General features: G+C 39.5%; 1 protein-coding gene across 1 annotated transcript in view; it reads left to right on the top strand.

Moving 5' to 3' along the window:
* Positions 1–23027, top strand: part of Ccz1 (CCZ1 homolog, vacuolar protein trafficking and biogenesis associated) — a 28050-nt gene extending 5023 nt beyond the window's left edge. The window contains exons 8-15 of the mRNA XM_046453746.2: positions 5900–5981; positions 7889–7950; positions 8228–8339; positions 13154–13187; positions 13819–13936; positions 21041–21199; positions 21484–21611; positions 22684–23027. Of these exons, the coding sequence (XP_046309702.1) occupies positions 5900–5981; positions 7889–7950; positions 8228–8339; positions 13154–13187; positions 13819–13936; positions 21041–21199; positions 21484–21611; positions 22684–22739 (751 nt within the window). The 3' untranslated portion in view covers positions 22740–23027. The remainder of the gene's footprint in view (positions 1–5899; positions 5982–7888; positions 7951–8227; positions 8340–13153; positions 13188–13818; positions 13937–21040; positions 21200–21483; positions 21612–22683) is intronic.
* The last annotated feature ends 1169 nt before the right edge of the window (positions 23028–24196 follow it).

Genomic DNA, 24196 nt, shown 5'->3' on the forward strand with positions numbered 1-24196 from the left:
CCAAGTGGGGGAGTTTAGAACTGACTCGATACTAGGTAGAGAAAATATCCCCAACTTCAAAGCAATGATAAAGTAAATGTGAAATGCATCATTTTTCATGCTTTCTTGTAAAGAAGCTGATTCTTTAAAATATCCAAGATAGCTGGACAGGGCGGCGCACATCAGTAATCCCAGTGGCTCAGGAGACTGAGGCAGGAGGATCATGAGTTCAAAGCCAGCCTCAGCAAAATCGAGGTGCTAAGCAACTCAATGAGACCCTGTCTCCAAATAAAATACAAAATATGGCTGGGGATGTGGCTTAGTGATTGAGTGCCCTTGTGTTCAATCCCCAGTACCTCCCGCCTCCAAAAAAAGAAAAAAAAATCCAAGATGACCATAAACTAGGAGATCACCCATTGTCATCCCAGCTATGTTTGTATCCTGTAGTGGGAACAAAAACACCATTTTGTTGAAGGAAATGTCAGTGTTCAAGAAGAAAAAGTAATATTAAATGTTATCATTTAAGACTAATTTCTGGGGAACCCACGTGAATGAGCTTGTGACTGTGGGATGGATATACCCCAAAGAGTAGTATGGCAGCCCTGCCTGTCACCTGTGTACCAGTCTGGCTGAGATTTGCCCCTGATAACCCATTAGGGAGCATCTGACCAGTATTCCTCTAGTAGCTCCTCTGGGGCCCTCAATTTTTATGTTTGCGTTTACTGTAACCCACATTTTTAAATTAGGGGAGTGGTTGTATTTTAACATGAGAAACTGAATTCAACTAATAGAAAAGGTGGTACTAAGTTGTCCAGAAGCCCATTCCCTGTCCTGTCAGAATTCTGTATCTATTTTCAGAAGAGAAACAGGATAATCTACAGAAATTTGAGTCCATAAAGTAATGGTTTAGTGGATTTCCCTGTGGACTTGTCTTCTGCCTCCAGATGAAAATCTATCCACTTTTCAATTTAACAAATTGCTTATCAGGCAACTTTATGCTGTGTTAACTGACGCTGCTCTAGTTACTTTCTGTGATGCTAATGCTGTGTTAGCAAAATAAAACTTACAAGGTAGAAAGATAGTTGTGCTTCTACAGCAGCAGTTCTGTGGAGGGAGTGGCCCCTCCACAGGTGAAAATTAGAGGTGCTGGGAGGGTTAACAGCCATCCTTGGTAGTAGGAGATATAGAGGCAGTGGTCCAGGGCCACCTCTGTACTGTCAGAAGACAGTAGCTCAGATTCTGATCTCGTAGCTCACAAGCCCTGATAACAGGTGCAAACCCTGTGAGTGAGGAAGGGAAAGGCCCAGAGCCAACTTGTTCTAGGAGACCCTGGATCCAGAGCAACCAGCAGGATTGGGCTCTGGAAGCCTGGATTCCCACAGCTACCTGTTGCCTGGCTTCAAGGGATCCTCTTGGCATCATCAGATTGTGAAGGGCATCCCCTGGAGTCAAACAGCACCAGCTCTGTGGTCCATCCAGTATGCGGGCAGGGAAAAGTTGCTCCCAGGAGGTAACAACAAGGAGTGAAAATAGCTGGTATATTTAAATACCAAGAAAGAATTTATGCCTCAGAAGCAGAGTATGTATTTACTCTTATTACTTCCTGTATTTTTTTTAACTTGTGTATCTGTAGCACATGACTGTGGCATGACACACAGTAGGTGCTCAGTAAATCTTGATGGTCAGTTCAAAGCAAGTAATGAGTAAAAAAAAAAAAACTCAGGTTCTGTTTGGATGACGCATTTAATGAATGGGTTTGGTTTTTGTAGCAGGCATTGCCTGGGTTAGATATTTATTGTTGTTGGATGGGAGGGGTTAGTTTATTTTCTTATTCAGATTTTGGCCAATTTTTAGAGAAAATTTTCTTTTTAGTTCATTGATTTACTTCTGAGGAATTAGCAAATTTATGAGTAAATGTCTTAGATATTTATTTTTAAGTATTTTTTAATTATAGATGGTCACAATACCTTTATTTTATTTGTTTACTTTTATGTGGTGCTGAGGATCAAACCCAGTGCCTCACATGTGCTAGGCAAGTGCTACAACCCCAGCCCTAGATATTTCTAAGTTACTCAAAGTTGACCATATTCTTTGCTCCTGGTAGATTATTTTATATGCAATATTTTAATAGTAGCACAATCAATATTTTAGAATAAACTAAGAGGAAAGATTCTGCATTTAATGATAGCCACCTCATTCTTGGTAGTGCTTCTGCAAAAAGAAGTTCTCAATAGCTTGATATTTCCATCAAAGACAAGGCACGGGGGATACATGTGGAAGTCCCTTTAGCACTGAAGTTGAATTGGCACAAAGTTACCCACAAAATAAGAATAATAATCAGTTTTGAACAAGTAATAGTGTCACATTGGCACACAAGTGAATCAGTTGAGATTTAAGCTAAAGAAACATTTTTGGGGTTTTTGTGTTTTTTTAAGATAGGGCCTTGCTTCTCTTACCCAGGCTGGCCTCAGATTTTGTGTTCAAGGCACCCTGCTCCCTCAGTCTCCTGAGTAGCTGGGACCACAGGCACAACACTACATCCATCTTAGGTGTTATGTTTTTTAAGAAAAAAAAATCATTACATTAAGTAATTATTTGAGAGACTTGAAGAACATCCTCTGAGTTTGAGTGGGCTGTTTTCCTATTTGATCTGAATCATTGATGGGACGGGGATTATTTGGGCCTGTCAGTGTAGGGTTTCATTTGTTTCACATATTATTTGTGCTTTAGAAGGGGCTCTTCTGTTCATTGTAAACTTTTTGTTTTGAAGTCCTTGAAGATTCACATGCAGTTGTAAGAAATTTTTCACTTAGTTAACTATATTATGATGTATTATTTCTGTAGGGGAGAGGGCCAGGGCACAGGAGGCAGATACTGGGGAAAGCTCACCATGCATGGTACCTTGTGAGGAGGAGGGCCTTTCCGCAGGCACTGAGGAAGCACTCCCTTGGGATTCTGTTGCTTTGCACAGCTGGCTGCAGCCTCACTCAGTCTTCTCTCTCGATTTCCTAAAACCAACACTGAAGTGTGGCGGGTCTAGCAGATCTTAAGTAAAATAATAAAAAGAAATCCCTGAGCACAGTGCATACAGTTAGCGATTCACACTGCTGTCGTCCCTTTCCTCCTATAGTTTGTTTTCTACCCAAGTGTCCTCTGATCGAGGACAGTACTGAATATGATGCAGGTCACATGTAAACTTTACATTTTCTAGTAGTCATATTGAAGTAGAAAGAGACTAGTGAGATTAATCTTAGTAAAATATATTCTTTAGCCTAATACATCTAAAATATTATATCAGTATGTAAACAGTATTTTAAAATTAATGAGCTGACAATTTTGTGCTAAGTTTAAAATCCAGTTATGTATTTTGTACTGTTTTTGGCCAACTACATCTCAGATGCTAATGATCAGATGTATCCATTAGCTCATGCTACTGGAAATGCAGCTCTTAAAAGATAGTTGCCCACACATTAATTCCTTATGTACTATCTTTTCTTACCATCACTCGTGTTCCCCAGTAACACTTACTACCTCTCAACAGGACGGTAACACCCAGAACCTATTGTTTTGTTTTCCTCCTTTTCCCTTATTTCAGTTATTTCTACAAAAGAAAAAAGTTGGTAACTTTCCATGTTTGATTTAGAAATTGTCTACCTGAGTGGCTGTGTGAGACTCTAGAGTTGGTGCTGTCATAAGACAGCATTGAGTGTTTTGAGCCACCTCTTCTTTTCTTCTTTATATCAGGACATCTCTTTCTGTTTAGAAAAGAAAATAAAACAAACATATCTTAGGGTGTAGGGCTTCTGTATCTGTGGTCAAGACTCATAAAAATTGAACCTCATCGTTATACAGAATACATATATGATGTTGTGATGAGAAAGAGAAGAAAAAAAAAGTGTGTCACATTAGATTGGATAGAGAGAAAGGATGGGAGAGGAGGGGAGGAGTAGGGGGGATAGGAAGGGTAGCAGAATAGACAATATGATTGATGTATGTACATTCCATGTATGTATTATATGTCAAAATACATTCTGCTGTCATGTATGACTTAAAAAAAATAAATAAATCGTATGGTTTAAAAAAAAAAATTGAACCTTGAAAGCAGAGTGGTAGTGGCAGAAAAGGAAAGGTAAGATGTCAAAGCAGAACAGTTTAAAGAACGGACCGCACTTATTTGCAAGACAAGCTAGAATATTTTCAACTTCTGACCTTACAGGGAAAAGAAGAGAGCTCCTCTGGAATATGGTGCCAAGGCTTGGTTCATGTAAAGTTAGATTTTCTTCCAGGAGTTTTCAGTTACCTTGAACCAGGAAAACCCCTTTCACAGCCTCATTGTCCAGTTTTTTTTGTTTTTTGTTTTTTCCTTTTCTAAAAATCTTTTCAGAGTCTGTTACCTTCTAGTTTCTTTCTTTTTTCTTTTTTTTTTTTTTTTTTTTTTTTTTTTAGAAATTAGAAGTTTATTAAAGGACAGCAGAAAAGACTTCTCCAGGAGGAAGAAGGGGACCCAAGAGGGGGAAGCTGTGGAAGGGATGTTGTCTCCCCTTTTTATAGTTCTTTTTCTGACCTGCGAAGGAAGGGGAGCATCCAGGAGGAATGGATGCGGGGTTGGGAGTGTTGCATGGCCCATACAGAGGCAAATGTGATTGGGGCTTTCCCTCAGTGCCATTCATCTACCGATCACCCTAGATACCCCTGAGGGCTGTCGGAAGGGGGCTCAAGAGAAAGGAACCTTAAGAATACGTCTGAGTGTAGCCCAGACCGGAATTCCACAGTTGTTCCAAACTCCTTCCTCCTCCTCCACACATCCGAGGCAGATCGGGATTCGGGACACTGTGTACTCACGCCAATTGCTCTCTGGGACCAGACAGAAAAGTTGGAAGCGGCTTTGGCAGAACCCAACATGCCTGCTCTGTATTGAACAGGTGATTGAGAGCTGCCTAGGCCGGGAAACCTCTCACCCGAGTCTTGAAGAGTGGCGGCTGCACTAATTGTGTTTAAGTAGCCGTCGGGTGCCCACCTTACCCTCCAGAAAGAAAGAGAGAGAAAGATGCACCTCAAACAGACATGGGGTGTGTGCACTTACCTCGGTGTAGAATCTCGGTCTGGGACCTCCAATATGTTACCGCTGTTGACCGGTGACAAGTCCTTGCTTCCCCAATGTTGAAGAATAACACCAAAGAAGCACGCCGAGGCAAGGTCAGAGTAGAAATTAGAAGTTTATTAAAGGACAGCAGAAAAGACTTCTCCCGGAGGAAGAAGGGGACCCAAGAGGTGGAATCCCTCTAGTTTCTTTCTTTAAAAAAAAAATTTTTTTTTTTATTTTTTAATTTTTAGTCATACGTGACAGTAGAATGCATTTTGGCAGAATATACATACATAAAGTAAAATTCCTTCTATTTAGACCTTCTAGTTTCTTAATGCTTTTTCTACAGCTCCTTATTCCTACCTCATTTGAAATTAAAGCTTATTTCTTTCTTTTCCTTTTTATACATTGAGATCCAGAGAATTAAAGTCCAGATGTATTTCTGCAACCTAGGATCAAGTTCCCTGTGTACAGCATGCCAGTATTTTCAGAATGTGGTGTTACTGTATAGGCCAGGAAGCTAAGGAACCCCTGCTGCTAGAATGCAGCAGTGTGCTTGTTAAGGCCCCCTAAATAATCCTACTTGGAATTCAGCCTGAGACTCAGATCCCTTGAGATTTCAGATGCCTATAAATTACAGAACTGCATTGCAGTAGCCTTAAGCAGGTTAGGGTGTAGTGCTTGTGCCAGCTCATGTCTAACTCACTCCCCACCTGAACTGCCCAGTTAAGGGCAGCCACCTTCTTAAAAAGGAAGGAAAGGTAAATTTTATCAAAGAGCATCGAAAAAAAACAGAAGACCAATCCAAACTTAACACAGTGCTTTCTGATGTTTCAGGAGTGGATTAGAACAAGATGACATGAGAATTTTATACAAATACCTCACCACCTCTCTGTTTCCCAGGCACATCGAACCTGAGGTATGGTTGGGCTCTGTAGATACACACATGCATACACTTTTGGACAGGGGTAGGGGGTTGAGTAATATGGTGTGTGGGGCATTTCTTAGCTGTGTTTTATTTTATTTGTGATGCAGTGATACTTATTGTGTATCACTTAGTAGCACAGAAACCCATGTGTGTCAGTTTTTCTCCAGTTTGTTTCATCCAAATGCAATAGTAAAAGTGTGTTCTTAAGAGGAAAGAGTGGGTTTTAGGTGAAGTCCAGGGAACCATGGAAATGGCAGGGATCCGTGACCAACTCTGGTCAGTCTTACAGTCTCTTCCATCTACAAATGTGAGATCTGATAGTGAGTAGATGGTATGTTACCTGCCTGGCTTTCCCACTCTGGTACTTAATTTCCCTGTTTTCTGTATAGAACTTTAAATTATGGCTGGGGCTGGGGCTGGGGCTCAGTGGTAGAGCACTTGCCTCACACATGTAAGGCACTGGGTTCGATCCTCAGCACCATGTTTTAAAAAAAATAAATGAATAAATAAAGATATTTTGTCTATATGCAGCTAATTTTTTTTTTATAAATAAGTAAATAATACCAGTGTTCTCCCCAAAGTACCCTTTCATTGCTCTAATTAGGTTGGAAGCAAAAAGTGTTCACAGCCCATAAAGTCATCATTTTTGCTCAGGAGCATGCATAGACCCACGTCGATTGCAGGCTCTCCCTCTTCTCCCTCTCCATCCTTCTTCCATGTCCCTTCTCTCTTAAGGGCTTGATTATGGAAACCAGAAAAATTTTCTTTAATAAGAAATTGAAAGAAAGGTTTTTAAGAAGGATCTCCTCCAGGTCTTAGCTTCTTTCCAGATGGGTTGAGGACAATAGCTGATGGTTCTGGGGTACCTCCTGTACACAGCCATGGTTCCCAATGCCCAACATGCCTGCAAGATCTTATGATACCATGACAGCAGTCCCAAGAGTTAAGTATGCTGTCCCATCCCACAGATGAGGCAATCCAGGGTCCCCCAGCAAAGACTTGACCTCAAAGTCTTCCAAATCCTGAAGCACCTACTTGTGAGCACATCCCTTAAGGCCACAGTGCTATGCCACCATAGACAACTGATATCTCTGTACAGCTTAAGAGAGAGACATAAAATAGGAAGCCACAGCACACAGTATGGCAGCGTGACATGGACACATGAAGCCTCTCAGTGCAAACTAAATGAATGAGAATTGGTCTGTACATTTTCACCATTGGGCTCATAAGGTGTTTTGGGTCTTCTGAGGTTCTGTGTTAAAGCTTTGTATAAACCAGAAGCGCATCAAGCATTTTTAACAGAAGTATCAAGTTTTCACAAACATGACTATTGTGTTTGGATTGTTTCATTTCCTATGTGTGTTGAAATAGTATATTTTTAGCAAAATTAACTAGGGATATGTGACAAATACAAATCTTAGAAGAGACATGGTGTCATGGCTGAAAGTAGAGACTTTGACACTGGACAGGCCTGGTCATAATGTCTGCCCCTGCCACTCATTGTGTTGGTGCAATTCTCCAAACTTCAGTTTCCAATCTAGGAAGTGGGAAGAGGACATTCCCCAGAGGGTAGTGTGTGATTTCCCAATTTATGCCACATGGGAAATTTTAGTTGTTTTTCATTTGTTGTTTGTTTGTTTTTAATAAGGAGCTAAATTAGTTTGTGGAATTTGGGGTGCGGTATGATGACAGGCATGGTTAAAATCAGTTCTTTATGAATGTCTATAATCTTCTACCCTTTTTTTTTTTTTTTTTTTTGGTGAGGAGGAATATGGAAAATTGATACAAAGTAAGTGGAACCAGCTAACAGATGGGAATGTTATTTGTCAAAGCTTTGAAAGTAAAAAAAAAAAAAAAAAAACTAATCAGTCATTTTTGAACTTTAAATGTGTTTACAGTTGGCAGGAAGGGATTCTCCAATAAGAGCAGAAATGCCAGGAAATCTTCAACATTATGGAAGGTAGGACCTTTGTTCTTTGATTTACAATATTGGGTTTCATTAGCTTTCCTGGTAAAGGGGAAATGATGAACACTGAATTACCTTTGTACTATTTTACTGGTGATAATCAACAGAGGAAATTCTTTTGTTTCCAATTAATTTAAACTATTAACTTTATCATATTCTGATTTCATGTTTTCCGTATAGCATCTAGTTGCAAAAATATTGATGTGTATTTCTATATTCCTGTTTATAATTTACCTCATTGAGTTGAGTCATCTCTGTGCTTACTTTTAAGATTTCTTACTGGACCCTTGAACCTTAATGATCCAGAAGCAAAATGCAGATTCCCCAAAATTTTTGTAAATACAGATGACACTTATGAAGAGCTCCATTTAATTGTTTATAAGGTAACAACTGTTTTTCCCTCCAGTGTTACAGATTAATACTAAAGTAAATCTTTCTTGCATGTGTACTTGAGTACGTATGCAAACCTCTTAAATGTTTTTTGGAAAAAATTGTTGGTAGTTCTAATTATTGTAAAACTCAAAATGGGTGCTCTTCTGGATTAGTGTGTTTTCAGCTCTTTTTAAACAATTTTGCTATTAGTGAAAGAATAGCTTGCTAAGGTGGTGCTTCTCAAACATTTGAAATCCTGTGTACTCACAAACCAAAGGCTGTCAGGGTGGTGCCACCTGTCAGTTAAATGCCCCCTGGCTATGGCCACACCTCCATGAAATCTGCTTTTGCTCTGATTCTCAAAGCTGAGGACTTGTTAATTATATAAGGATAGTATTTTTGTTAGGATACTCTCTCTTATAAGGATATGTACATTAGGTTGAGTTTTCTTTTTTTGTTGTTTTGTTTTTGTTTTTCTTGCCTGTTGCCCAAGCTGGTCTTGAATTCCTTGGCTCAAGCAATCTTCCCACTTCAGCCTCCTGAGTAGGTGGGTCTACTGGCACACACCTATACACTGGTTTTCTTTTTATTTAAAGACAGTTTTTGGTGTAAAGAAGAAGACCCAAGTATACGTATTGATCTTCTTTCCCACCCCAAAACTACAGTGAACTAGTTTTAATTCATAAAGACCTAGACATGATGCCCCAAGAGAACAGGAAGAGAATCCCATAACTAGAAGATGGAAAGGAAATATAAGAGTGGTGACTGAGAGGAGAGTGGAGAAGGCTCTGAGCCATGGAGTGAGAGGAGACAGGAGCCCAGAGAAACTCTTAACTCGGAACGGAGGTAGTCACCTGAGTGCCAGTGGGAACTCAGTGTAGAAAGAAGGGGAATAAGGAAGATGTTGTCTCAATTAGTCAGTACCCCATACCACCCCACCACCACTTCCTGTTCTTACACACAGACAGGCCTACAGCTGAGCACCTGTCCCTGGATGAAGAGTGAGGGTTTGTGTAAAAGATAATAAATAATTGAGAGAGACCTTGAGTAGTTAGTGTGGGTCTCAGCATCTGAGAATCAGGTCCATTCATTGTGACTTCATCTACCCAGCATAACTGCTTCTCTGTCCTCACCCCATGTGGAACTTCCATGCATAGGCAGCCTTCTGGTTCCTTCATTCTTAAACATGAACAGAAAAAATAAAACTACAGGCACCCAAAGAAAAAAACGAGAATTCTAGGAATACCCAGGAACTTTTAAAAATCAGTAGCCACTAATTGGAGAAGTTGTACCTACAAAAATTGAAGAGTTCGGGTTATATTGAACTCAGGTTAATTAAAAATATTTTAAGCCAGGCAATGATGTGCATGTCTATAATCTCAGCAACTCAGGAAACTGAGGCAGGGTCATGCGTTCAGAGCTGGCCTAGGCAAAAGAGACCCTGTCTCAAAAAAAAAAAAAAAATTGTTTTATTGTGGTAAAATATATATGTACTATAAAATTTTCTGTTTTAGCCTTTGTGTGTGAGGGACTTAATCCAGGATTGCTCTACCACTGAGCTATACACCTCTACCTCCAGTCCTTTTTTAAGACAGAGTCTCACTAAGTTGCTCAGACTGGCCTTGAATTTGTTATTGCTAGTATGGTAGGCATGTGCCACCCCACCTGGCTGTTTCAGCCATTTTTAAGTGGACAATTCAGTAGTATTAAATGTATTCAGAGTGTTGTGCAACCATCCAGAACTACTTCATAACTTTTAACTGAAACTCTGTACCCATTAAGCAAAACTCTTTATTCCCCAATCCTGAAAATATGATTTTAGACATGTGACATTCATTAGCAGGGTAAAGATAAGTTGGCCTGCTCCAGAATATAGATTAAAAGGACAGTTGGTGAAAATCATGGAAGGAAAGGTGAGAAGAAAGAATTAATTCAGGAATTTCACATAAGATAATGCCTATCTGAAGAGGAACATAATTTTCTAGAGTTAAAGATTCTCTGAATGTCTGCCATAATGAATGGAAAAGACTCATACCTACACAACATTGGGCAATGTTAGAAATATAAGGAGAAGATTTTGAAAGCTTCCAGAAGGAAAATCTAGTCAGTTGCAAAACTAGCACCATTAGTTTTCTAGCTAGGCCCAGATGTTGGGTTACAATGTTACATTTAAAGTTCTGAGAGAAAATAATTTTCAGTGTAGACATTTTGGATAAGCCAAATTATCAATCACAGGTGACACAGAAGAAAAGGTCTTATCCCTGCATCCTTTCAGAATGTTTCATGGAGCCAACCCTTATCAGAGTTAAGTGGATAAACCAGGACAGGGAGCACCTTGGAATCCAAACCACTGGTTCTGATCCAGGAGAGTAATAAAGGGAAGTCTCAAGATGACAGAGCTCTTAAGTTTGCCAGCATCTAACACCTCAGAGGTACCCATAATGGAGCAATAGGAAGAACCACTCTTGGTTTTCAGGGCCTCTAAAATATAAATATTTTTTGTTTGTGAAATGGTTTTTATTTTATTTTATATTTTTTAGCTGTAGATGCACACAATACCTTTATTTATTTATTTATATTTTTTATGTAGTACTGAGGATTGAGCCCAGTACCTCATGTGTGCTAGGCTAGCACTCTGCTGCTGAGCTAAAAATCCCAGTCCCTAAAATGTGATAAAGTGCCAGGGAAATTGAAGTTCCAGAGAAAACATACAAAAAGACGTGTTCCTAAAATGAGGCATGATTTATAGCAGTAGCTAGAGGAAGGAATTGGTCCATTGTCTGTCAAGCTAAAATTCTTCTGCTTTGAATGTCAGACACAATGCCTTTAAACTCTCAGGCTGGTCCATGAGTCCTTATCTTTGTTTCTGTTTTTTTTTTTTTTTTTTGTACTGGGGATTAAACTCAGGGGTGCTCTACTACTGAGCTACATCCCCAGCCTTTTCAGTTTTTATTTTGAGTCAGGGTCTCACTAGGTTTCCCAGGCTGGCCTTGAACTTGGTGCCCTCTGGCCTTAGGCTCCTGGGTAGCTAGAATTATAGCTGTGTACCACCATACCCAGCCTTATCTTTTTATAAGCAACTTTATTGAGGTATAATTCATATACCATAAAATTCATCCACTTAAAATGGTCATTGGTCAATTCAGCAATTTCTCATTGCAAAGTTCAGAAGTCCCCAAGACTGCCTTAAGGTTTGGCAGTTCCTAAGGACTAGAGGACCCAGAAAAGTGTTTATATTCACAGTCATGGTCTGTTACAGTGTAAGGGAACATGTGAAGTCAGCTCAGAGAAGAATATGTAGCAAAGGCTAGAAGTCACAGGCGTGAGCGCAAGTTGTCCTCTCCCAGTGGAGTCCTGCAGGCAGCACAGCACCTACTTCTGTGGCACAGTTGTGTGAAGTGTGTGGAGTGATGCCCTCCAAGGAGCTCACCTGTACCTCCACGTCTGAATCAGGGATTGGCTACATAGATGCAGTTGGCTCCATATGGCTGACCTCGTCTCCAGCCTGCAGAGGTCAGGATGATACTGCAGAGGCTGTGGTGATGAAGGATGTGGCCTGTAGTTTTCTTATGTCATGATAACTTTGTCTGGTTTTGCTATCAGGGTGATGTTGTCTTCATAGAATAAGTAGGGAAATGTTCCCTCCTCTCATTTTTGGGAAGATTTCCTGAAGAGTTGGTGTTAATTCTTTAATGTTTGGTAAATTCATAATAGAGCCAACTGTACCAGGGCTTGCCTTTGAGAGAAATGTTAAAATACTGGTCTCTTCACTTGTTACTGGTCTGATTTTCTATTTCTTCTGGAGACAGTTTGGTAGTCTGTGTCTTTCAAGGAATTTGTCAGTTGCATTGAGTTTTTCCATTTGTGGGTGTGCAATGGTTTCTAGTGGGATACGATGCCTTTGCTACTTTCTTTTCCTGTAAAGTCAGTAGTGATGTTTGCTTTTATTCCTGATTGTTGTCATTTGAGTCCCCATCCCACCCTCAATCTCCAGTCTAGCAAGAGATTTCAGTATTGTTGATCATGCCAGAGAAACAGCGTTTGGCTTCATTTATAGTCTCTTGTTATCTGTTCTCCCCCCTGTATGATTGACTTCTGCTCAGATCATTATTATCTTCCTTCATATTTGCTTTAGGTTCAGTTTGCCCTGTTTTCCAGGGTCTTAAGGTGGATGATTAGGTTATTGATTTGAGACTTTCTTCTTTATAACATTAGTTTAAAGTTTTGAAAGACTGTCATTATTCATACTGGATCTTTTTTAACACTGCATTGCTATGATAAATTTTAATTTTAAACATTTGGGTTATTTATTATCTTGGTTGCTGTAAATTGCTATTACTTGCCTAATGTCATAAGTGCAATTATTTGCTGGAATAAAGTGAGATAAGATAACTTCAATTTATAGTCTTTTTAAAGTTTTATTAATGGAAACTGTCAAGTACACATAGACTAGAATGATGAAACCCCAAGTACCCGTCACAGAGCTTAATCAATAAAAGGCTAATCTCTCATCTGTCCCATTGCGTTGCATTTGTCTTGTTTGCTAGAGCATTTATATTGCCAGACCCCTTCACTTGTAAATAGCTCCCTTTGCATCCCTGACTGATGAGGCTATCTCCTGTAGCATAACCACTAGACCATTGTCACACCTCACAAAACAGTCCTTCCTTAATATCCATTGTATCCAGATTGCTCCAGTCGACAAAAAAGAATCTTTTTACAGTTGGTTTGTTCAAATCAAGATTTAAACAAACTCGCTGCATTTTGTTATTACATTTAGCCTCCTTTTTGTGCTGTTTTATAATCTCTGGTTTGTTTTCTCCAGGCCATGAGTGCAGCTGTGTGCTTTATGATTGATGGTAGGTGCACACCTATGTCTGGTTTCAGCCTGACCACATAAGCTTTTTGTAATTTGCTATGTTCTGTTTTTAAGCAATAAATAATGTGCAGTAAAAAGCAACAGAGAGGCTATATTAAGGGCTGTTCCCCATGTGGGAACTCTTTTACTTGAGGGGCCCCTTCTTACCCTTCCCACTTGTCAACAATAGACCTGTGTATACCTCTGTACCTGCCGACTTGTGTGTTGGGGGTAGCAGTGGTGCCTGATTCAGAGGGACTTGGGGGTTAAATGAGGTAGGAATTTGTAAAGCATCAAGCAGCACATTACAGAGTGCTGTCATATGTTAGATCCACCTGGGCAGCAGCTGATTGCCACCCCTCAGGGTGCATGTAAAGCCACTTTTCACAGTAAGACTGTCTTTGAATCTTTTTTATCTTAAATATAACTAATTTTAATTCTTTCTCTTTTGTTTGGGGGAGGAGAGGTATCTGATCATCTGATTGTTTTATTTCCTAAATGTTTTGTTTGTATTTAATTGATAGTAAAGTTTTATTTGAATACTATTAAATATTGGAGGTAAAAAATAATATTGATATGTTTAACACAAAGTGTTGGTAACACTGAATATTATTTTTTAAATTACTCACTAGCGTCCATACAGCTGACGTTGGATTTTTGCCGAAGACTGGACAGCATTGTTGGGCCCCAGCTTACAGTGCTGGCATCTGACATTTGTGAGCAGTTTAACATCAACAAAAGAATATCTGGGTTTGTACTTTGCTTCGTGTTTACTTACAAGCACTTAACTGATCATGGAAAAATAGGGTGGTTTTTAACTTAAGAATATTGACCGTGTTAATATTCCGGTATTTACTCCAAATGGAGTAATATGCCATCAGCCTGTCTGAAAGTTTCCCAGGGAACTGTGCTTGAGATCTTTGCCCTTTGATGATGATTAGGGCTTAGTCTTCTACTAACATGACCCTTCAGCTCTCCCCATTGGTGGCATGACCAGATGGGGTTAGGTGAGCTGTCTGTGCCTGTGGCTTTGGCCTTTAGAGTGTCCCATAAGCATCCCCCTTGCCCAGCCCAGATTGTTGCATCACCGTGGCAGCATCAGGCAGTGTGGCATTGCTTTGCGTAAAGCAAAAGCAACTTTGCTTCTCCTGTGGAGATGCACAGTGAAGGTGGCCATGGTACAAGCCATTGGGCTCTGGTCCCAAGTCTGACACATCAGGAGACTTGGGGTTTGACCCCTCTTGTCAAAGAGCACTGAAGTCATTGAACTTTTTCTGCTTCTCTGTTCTCATTGTAAATTAGAACTATGATAAAGATAAAATGAGTAAATGGAAAGCACTTTGACATACACGAGCCCTGTTTATCAGGACTTTCATCTCTTTAAGCAGTTACTAAAATGCTGTGAATTTATTTAACAGTGTTCTCAGCCTTCATCTGTTAGTGTCTTTGGCATTGATAAGTGTCAGCCTCTAGGGAGCTCAAAAAAACTCAGGGTGAAAGTACTTTTAGATTTGGTACAAGTGCCTGTGGCTTACTGACAGCTTACTTGGTTTTAGAGAACTAAGAATGGACAGCAAAAGATAAGGTCAAGAAATGAAAGTGCTGACCGACTCCCCTCCTAATAGTGCTGCCTGCTGTTTTAATTTTTTGCCCATGAAACTGCCATATATTCTTTCTTGAAGGAGGCAGGAGTAAGTGAAATCTGTTTTGGATCTTACAAGTTGAGAGGTAGCAGATGGGTTAATAAAGTGTTTCTAGCATCATCCCCAAGCTCTCTGAGATTACTGGACTTGGTAACTGCTCTGCCCTTGCTTTCTGTGAATTCATGAATTCCAAGTGACTCGTCAACAGCTATCCAGGGGTGGAATTTGCTGTTGAGTACCTTTTTTGCAAGTATGGTGACCTGTCCTTTAAATTACACAGGAGAGAGAGCCTTGAATATTATTCTACCTCAGAAAGCAGTTTTCTCTGTGACATTTTATTATGAAAATCATAGTGAATACTTATCTACTCCCTGTTAGATTCTGTAGTTAATGTTTTCCTACACATATTTTATCACACATCCCTCTATCCTAGAGGACAGGATTTCTTTTACTTTTAAGAGAGCCTCTGTACAGTTATCACTAGTTCCCCCCCCAAAAAAATAGGGTACCTGGAAAACTGGATGGCAGGGTAAACATGGTACAATTTAGGTGCATAGACAAGAATCAGAATTCTAGAAATGTTGTTCTAGACCTTTTGATAGTTCTTGATGCATCTGAGATTTTATAAAAAGAAGCTATTGTTTGCTAAACAACAGAAATCAACTGGCTGAAGGTAAAAGCTTTGGGGTACAAAAGATAATGTGCTTTCCTTCAAGAAATCCTTTTGACTCAGACCAAACCATCTTATATACCTGACCGGGGCCCTCCCCTTTCTCCAAAACTCAAATTCTAGAGAAATTAGGTTGGCATGGTCAGGGGGGACTCCTGGGGAGAAAGGAAGACCTTGGCCACCTCTCCAGGGCATTGTTGAGTATTTAGGAGGCAGGGAGCAGAGCAGGGAGCCATCCTAGACCCAGAGGCTAATTCCAGTATCTCTGTACCCATCTGTTCTCAGCCTCAGCCCTTGCTGGAAATGCCCAGAGGCTGTTCTCCAGCATCCTTTGTGGTATGGAATCTGAGTCATGCACTGCAGTTGTTTGCTTCTTGCCAAGATGAAGTCCACCCCTTTAAAGAATGGCATGAAGCAAGGCTATTTGGTCTTGGGTTTCTATCATTAGTGTTATACCTTGCTTTTCTCTACTTAAGGACTTATTATAATTCTTATACTTTCCCCCTTTTTTTAATGGTGCTAGGGATCAAACCAGTGCTTTTTGTGTGTTTTTGTTGTTGTTGTTGTTTGAGAGTAATTTATTAAGAAATATAAATACTGGAAATCTTACCTATTTTTTCTTCTGACTTTCTATACTCGAACCCATGTATAAGCATAGTGATGCAAATACACCATGTTTTTACATGTGACTTTTTATATATATATATATATATATATACACACACACACACAAGTATATATATTATTGTTTTTTGTTTTTTTGTTTTTTTTTTAGTTGTAGATGGACACAGTAGCTTGTACTTATATATTTTTATGTAGTGCTAAAGATAGAATCCAGTGCCTCACATGTGTGAGGCAAGTGCTCCATCACTGAGCTATAGCCCCAGCCCTACATGTAAATTTTTAAAAATATGTGTTACGTCATAAATCTAGAACTTTTAAAAAATATGGCATGAACATCACTTTAAATTAATAAATATGGATCTGTCTTGTTTCTGATGGCATCATGGCATTAGATGCATTCTTGTTTGTTTGTCCTTTAGCAATCCGGATGTAGTCATTCTAAGTATTGTAAAAAGAAGAATCTGGCACATCACATTTTTCTCTGAGGCTATCCTTAGAGTTCACGGGCCAAAGGAATATGCAGTTAAAGGGTGGGTACCTGTTGCCAGATCACTGGCCCACGGTGGTGCCATTCTGTACACTCCCCAGCTCCGCCACCAACACCTATTCTTTGTACACTTTTCTTTTGACATTTTGGTAGGTGACACTGAAGTCAGGTGTTTCTTTGTGGTTCATTGGCATTTCTGTGTCCTCTGCAAATTGCCCTCTGGATTCTTTGAATCTTTCTATTGAAGGGTTTCTTTTTTTTTCTTTTACATCAGTACCCTTAATATAATACCCTTTGGTCATGGTATATATTTTTTTCTTTAGTTTTGATTTTGCTGTTTTGCACAATATATATGCATGGGGTTTGTATGTAATAAGTTTTTTCAATTCAGTTCTTTGGTATTCCATCTTTAGTTTTATACTCTGAGCTTTCCACCCCAATATAATAAAAATACAATCCCATTTTTACCTCTGGTACCATTATGGTTTTATTTTGTGTATTCAAATCTTTAGTTCACCAAGAGTTTTTAAGAAATTGAGGCAGAGTTCTAACTTAAAAATTTTCCCCCAAATCGATCGTTTTCTGAGACTCTAGTTTCTATTCCTTTCACATATCCCTATTCATTTAGTTAATTCTAGTACTAAATCTGAAAAGGATGGGGAGGAGGAAGTACAAAGTTTTCAGAAAAGGAACTCTTTCCTGTGATCTGTTTTTGAAGGGGGAGGTTGCTGGAGATGGGCTGCAGGGCCTAGTGCATGCTGGGCAAGCACTCTACCACTCATCCGCATCCCCAGCCCCAGTGGTCAGTTTTAGTATAGTTCTTTTTGAGATTGAGTAGGCTCAGATTTGTAAAGAAGTGAAAAGTATGGCCATTAACAGTAGGAGTCGATAATGAATCAGATACAGGATTGGACACTGACAGAGGGAACAGATATAGGATTGGACACTGATAGAAGGGAAGAGAAGGGAAGGGAAGGCTGGCCTAGCTAGAGCCATGGTGTGGTAATAGGGAAGAGGGAGGGGACGTCGTCCAGGAGGAGGCGTGTGCATATTTCCAGGATTCTTGGCGTACCTTCGCTTCCTCATTACTTTGGAGAGGCCAGGGGAAAAGAACTTTATTAAGTTAACTCATAAGTAAAGTCCAGTTTTCCTTTTTATGGTACCCAAATTTCTCAATTCAGCATTTCCTCTTGGCCTTCAGTTAGGTCAGATAAGTGAGGAACTCTCAGAGCCATATTTATCTAGAAATCGTGTATCTGGCAGTCTTAGCTGTTTAGAACACAGCCCATCACAACTTGAAACAGTGGTTATCTTTGTGCCTTCAGCTGTTGAAGCCCACAGGGGAAACTTCAAGCAGCTAGGTGCTCACTGGAGAAGTGCTGATTTCCTCCACTGTGTCACGGCACCCTTTCTGGGCATGCTTTTGAAGTTTGAGAATGTTTTCATACACCTGGTACTTAAACATTCAATTCTGGCATCTCAGTAAAATTATTGCTGTTTGTTCATGGGAGGTCTCCTCACATCTTCTCATGACATCTACCAATCATAGTTATGGTCCCATTCAGTACCTAAGGACGTGGATACCAAAATCCCTGGATGTTCAAGACCCTTAAAAGGCACAGCATTGCAGGTAACCCATGCATATCTTCCCATGTGCTGAAAATCATCTCTGGGTTACTTAGAACACAGTACAGTACAGTGCAGGTGCTGTGTAAATACTCATCCTGCATTGTGTGGGGAATAATGACAACAAAATGTCCATGCATGTTTAGTACAGGTGCAGTTTTCCTCCAGTATTTTTGATTCACAGTTGAATCTGCGGGTATAGGATATACAGACAAAGGACTGATTGATTATATTGCGTTTTAGCGTAGAGCAGAAGAAAATGAGTGAAGATAAGGCTGACCAGGAGGTATTTTTTTCTCATGGCTAAAAATGATGGGTCTATCAGAAAATAGGAAATCTTTCTTTAAAGTTAGTGCATACACAAACTGAGCTATAACCACTTAAAATGGACTCCCCCTCCCATGTGTTTTGAAGACATCATTGTGCTGTGGTTACTTTGTATACTGAACCTCAAAAGTCTTCATGAGGGCTGGGCTGTAGCTCAGTGGTAGAGCGCTTGCCTTGCATGCATGAGGTACTGGGTTCAATCTTCAGCACCACATAAAAAATAAGTAAATAAAATAAAGATATTGTGTCCACCTACAACTAAAAAAAATATTTTAAAAAAAGTCTTCATGAAGAATTCTGTACTGTTTCTTTGTGTTTAGAGTTTCCTACATGGACATTGTTAACTATGTTTAGTATGTTCTCTTTATAAGAAGGCATGAAACGTGTGATTTTGTGTTTGAAAAAAATGCTTTGATTTTTAGAAGGAATGTCTTAGCTCTTTGAAAAAGATATGAGGTAACTGTGGCTGCTGCTAATTCAAAACTGACACACTGTAAGGTCATAAATTTGATCACTAATAAGATTGTACACTGAAAATTATTCTGGCTATTTTGAATGCGAGCAAATTTCTCTTTTCCTTTTATTTAATAGTACATTGCAAGTAGCCATTTTTCTGTGTCTGTTTTTTATTATGTTTTGTGGAGGATGGGGTAGAAAGAGTTGCAATTATTTAACCCTGTTTTAACTAGTTAAATAACGTTTTTAATATAAATTCCAACCTGGGGCTACAATAGACAGAGTTTCAGTCCATTCTGAATGGACTAAAGAGTGTTTGGGGGTTAGACAAAACAGCCAGAACTTTAAGTTCAACTTAAGTTACTTGTGTATTGAGACAGCTAAATTGAAATTCTTTCCAAAAGTCTTAAATTTTTTATTTTTTCATCTAGTTTTTTATGTTATTTACTTTTCTTAGTTTTAGGGATCTATTAAAAACAAATTCTGGTTTTGTAAGAGATTTATTTTCATTTTCCTGGAAACTAAATCACCCACATTCTTTCTTTGCCTAGATGTAAAGTATTACAGTAGTAACCCACTTGTCCGGAGGTCGGATTTCCGGCACCCTCAGCCCTCCAGAACGTGGCTGCTAACCCTGAAGTAAGCGGAGAAGGCTTCTGAGCCCCCAGTGGCAGGCTGTGCTCAGGCTCTCCCCAGAACCCAGGGTGTTCAAAAGGGCACAGTGACATGGGAGGGGCGGGGAGGCACCTTATGAGCTGTGTAACCCAGTTGTCCCCATGGTTCCCTGAGAAAGACACAGGGACAAGTGAGAAGTGATTGTGCAAAGAAGGAAAAATATATATCCCAATTAAAATTTTACTTCAGCAGGAAAAGCTAATACATTTTAAGCATGATTTCCATTGAGGAGGATAAAGAGCTTTGTTACAGTATTAAGCTTCAGTTGTGTGACTGGGTAATCCACATGGAGCGCCTCCTTCATTCCCCAGCACTGTGGGATAAATGAGATGTTACTCTCCTGAGTCAGAGTTTGGCAAACTTTTTCTGTAAAGGGCTAAATAGTAAGTATTTTAGATGTTGTGGGCTATATATGTTGCAACTACTCAACTATTATTTTAGCTTGAAAGTAGCATAGATAACGCATAAATATTTGTATGGGCATTCAGTGTTCCAGTAAACTGTTATTTAGAAAAATGGCCAGATTTAGTTTCAGGGCTGTAGTTTGCTGACCCTTCCACTAGAAGATAAATAGCCTGTGTGGATTTCATTTGCATTTGTTAAAAAGTCAGCAAATAACCAAGTGATTACCATTTATAAAACACTATGATTTCGTTTAGAAAATACTTCTAGTGTTTAAAAAAGAAACTTTAAATGGGATAGTGGTGCACACCTGTAATTTCAGTGACTTGGGAGACTGAGGTAGGAAGATCAAAAGTTCAAGTCCAGCCTCAGCAATTTAGTAAGACCCTCAGCAACTTAGTGAGACACTGTCTCAAAATAAAAAGGGCTGGAAATGCAGCTCCATGGTAAAGCACCCCTGTGTTCAGTCCCCAGTACCCTCCCCTTCCCCCCCCAAAAAAAATGGTAAACTTTAGGCCAGACATGATGGCACATGCCTATAATCCCTGCTATATAAGAGAATGAGGTGGGAGAATCACAAGTTAAAGGCCAGCCTTAGCAACTTAGTAAGATAAAAAATAGAAATAAAACTTTTATTTTAGAAAATGGCTAGGGATGCAACTCAGAGGTAGAAACCTGGCATAGCATTTGTGAGGACCTGAGTTCAGTCCCCCTGTACTTCAAATCAGTCAGTTAATAAGCTTCAGCTCTCTGGAAAATTCCATCATGCTTGATATCATATAAGTGATTACTGAGTGAAGAGTCTGTTACATGTTAACTAAGATTCTTGAATTAAAGACCCAGCCTTTGAAAATACCAGGCTTTTGCCATATGGTTTTTAAAATGTAGCTGTGTAGTTTGTATAATGTTCAGAATGTTACCCTCTTAATGACATGTTTTTACAGGTCTGAAAAGGAACCACAGTTTAAGTTTATCTACTTCAACCATATGAATTTAGCAGAGAAAAGTACAATTCACATGAGGAAAACACCCAGTGTGTCGCTTACGTCTGTTCATCCGGATTTGATGAAGATTCTAGGTGACATCAACAGTGATTTTACTAGGTATTCCTGACAACTTCTCAAATAGGTATCCCTTTGTTAAAGGATATTAAAGGAGTCATCTTCAAAACTGAGTAGCCCAAAGCCCCTTCATAGAGGCCAGGTCTGACCACCTTTATGGGCACCCCTTCTGAATGGGTCCATAAGCCCTGTCCATTCACATGGGCCTTCCTGAACTTCTTAAGTGACTATTTAGTATCCAGTGTCTTGTTTTGAAATGCTTTTTTTTCCCACAGTGTAGCTAAGTGTATAATAAAATAGTACATTCTGAAACTCTTGCCTTACAGAGCAGATGAAGATGAAGAAATCATCGTGAAAGCCATGAGTGATTATTGGGTTGTTGGGAAAAAGTCTGATCAGCGGGAGCTGTATGTTATTTTGAATCAAAAAAATGCAAACCTGATCGAAGTCAATGGTAAATTGAATTTGGTATTTGACCGTAATTTTAATGCTACTGATATTTGGAAATTCTCTTCAATGTATTAGGAAACATGGTATATAGAGCAAATGATGATCATTAAGATTTTAGGCAGATTTCTCCATTTTATGTTTCTGTGTCCTGTGACAAGCAAGCTTAATCGAGACTAAAAGGAAATTATTTTCTACAGTGCTAAAATAACCCATGGCTTTATGTATTGTGTGTAAAAATGTCTCTTTTTATCAAAAAGATGAAAACACATCTTTTATATGCAGAGCTGCTGGATTCATATGATAGTCCCAGCTGTCTCCACCCATAGGCAGGATGAGAATTCTCCACCTTGCAACCAGAGTTGTCGGTCTGGTCCTTTGTGCTGAATGAGTCAGTGGGGTTCTGACAGCTGCTGTCCTGGGGAAAGGGCAGTGTCCCCTTCACTAGCCTCTCTGCTACTCTGCCTTACACCTGGAGCTGGGGCAAGCAGCAGTGCAGGTGGGGGGAAACGCACCCCCAGTACAAACTACAAGGAAAGTTAGATGCAAGGTTTTTAAAAATATATCTTCTAAGGCCTGTGAAATTTTTCTTCTATACTAAAACCTGTATTCATTGTGTATTAAAAACATAGTACAAGCCTGACTTAAAATGGGAATTCAGTAAAGATCATGATACCTCTATGGAGCCCTTGATCTACAATTCAAGGTTGCAACCAGAGTATTTGTGTTGTTGCATCAGATTCTGAAATTGACTGTATCTTGGATGTTGTAACCCCAACCTGTGGGTGTCTCAGGTACTATTTGCCCTGGGTTTAAGCTTTTTCAGGCCCAGAGAAGCAGGATTTCAGTATGTTGGGAAGTATTGAGGTCTCATGGGTTTGTTAGGTATGGAGTCTCTTCCCTTTTTCTTGGTTTATTACTTTTTGTTTGGGCTTCTGGAATTTAAAGTCAAAATTAATGCAGACATTTATTTATTCCCAGTTTTATTTCAGAAGAATTTAAGGCACTAACATGTAGCATACAACCTTTTAAGTAAGAACCCCTATTCCTTATGCACTGTTTTCTGTTCTTTTTTGCAGAAGAGGTAAAGAAACTTTGTGCCACGCAGTTCAACAACATCTTCTTCTTGGATTGACTGATAATGGCTCACGGAAAGCATCTTTTAAGAAACTCAGCAAACACTTTGTTTACCATTGCAAGTTATTGGTCATATTATTGACTGGATTAATGACAATAGTAAAGCAATACTTGCTTTGAAGAAACAAATTTCTACTCAGTCTGATGATCCCCTGAGGTTTTTAGATTTTAAATATTTATGCGGAATTACTTAAAGGTAGTTGGCTATATCTCTATCATTCCATTCTTTTGACATGTGAATATTTTACTGGAAAATAAGACTAATAAATTGTTAAAGTTTCTAAAATTCTGGTTTTGCGCTGAGGCACTCTTCTGTTGCTAGATGAAAGCATTACCAGTGGTTCCTGGGACGTGCCCTGGCGATTTAAAAGGTCATTTGATGCTTTCACAGCTATATTCCATTCCCTAGCTGTGAAACCCAAATAAGGATGTATTTGCCCAAAGTAATTGCTAGACTTGCCCTTTTTTTTTTTTTTTTGGTACTGAAGATTGAACCCAGGGGTGCTCTACCACTGAGCCACACCTCCAGTCCTTTTTATTGTTTGAGACAGGGTCTCACTAAGTTACTTAGGCCATCACTAAGTCTCTGAGGCTGGCCTTGAATTTATAATCCTCTTGCCTCAGCTTCTTGAGCCACTAGGATTACAGCATGCACCACACACCTGGCTAGACTTGGCTTTTATCCTGAGTACTATTGTGATTTTTTAGACTCATTTAATACAGAGAGCTTAATGAAAGTGCACAATGTGTTCTAAACAGAAAGCACTCCTCATTGTCATATGGAACTCCTGAGGAGCCATCCCAGGGAGCCACAATTCTGTCCTTGAATGAGATGAAATTCAGCAGTCTTAGTTATGCTGATTTTTATTATCTGGTCAGCCCAGGGTCTAGGTAAAAACTAGCTAAATGGTCCAAAAAACATGATATTTCACTAGTCCTAAAGTTTGCTTCCCATATTCCCTATCACTTAATGTGTATGAGCCTGTTAGGAGGAAATGGCTTTGTTGATTCACGGTACTTTCATTGTCACTTGGTCCTAAATAATTCACAATGTCCATTGTGATTTCCTCATCACCCTTGTGTTACTTCAGATTGTGGCTTTTGTGTTTATGGTGTGCTGTGTGCACACTGTGCAGTCATTTGCAGCTAGAATAGATGTGCTATACACATCATGTGGAATTGCTCTACTTCACAACCTAAAAAGTGGTCAGTGTGTCAAGTGTTAATTCTCTATTGCATTCTGGTTCCTAGCTCTGTGCTAATTCAGGGTTTATAGTTTAGTTGCTCTCGTCATCTGATCCCCATTTTCCTGCTTTCTGCTGTCAAGACGGCACTTCTCCCTGGGGCTCCCTCAGCTTTGCAAGGCTAATGTGTAGGTATGATGTTGCCTTTGGGTTGTGATAGTGCTTGCTAGTGCAGTTACCTTGAACAGATCAGCCTGGCGTATCTTTGTGT

Source organism: Marmota monax, unplaced genomic scaffold (assembly GCF_021218885.2).
Source record: "Marmota monax isolate L192 unplaced genomic scaffold, Marmota_monax_Labrador192_F-V1.1 WCK01_AAM20220418_F8-fsc00148, whole genome shotgun sequence".
Lineage (NCBI taxonomy): Eukaryota > Metazoa > Chordata > Mammalia > Rodentia > Sciuridae > Marmota > Marmota monax.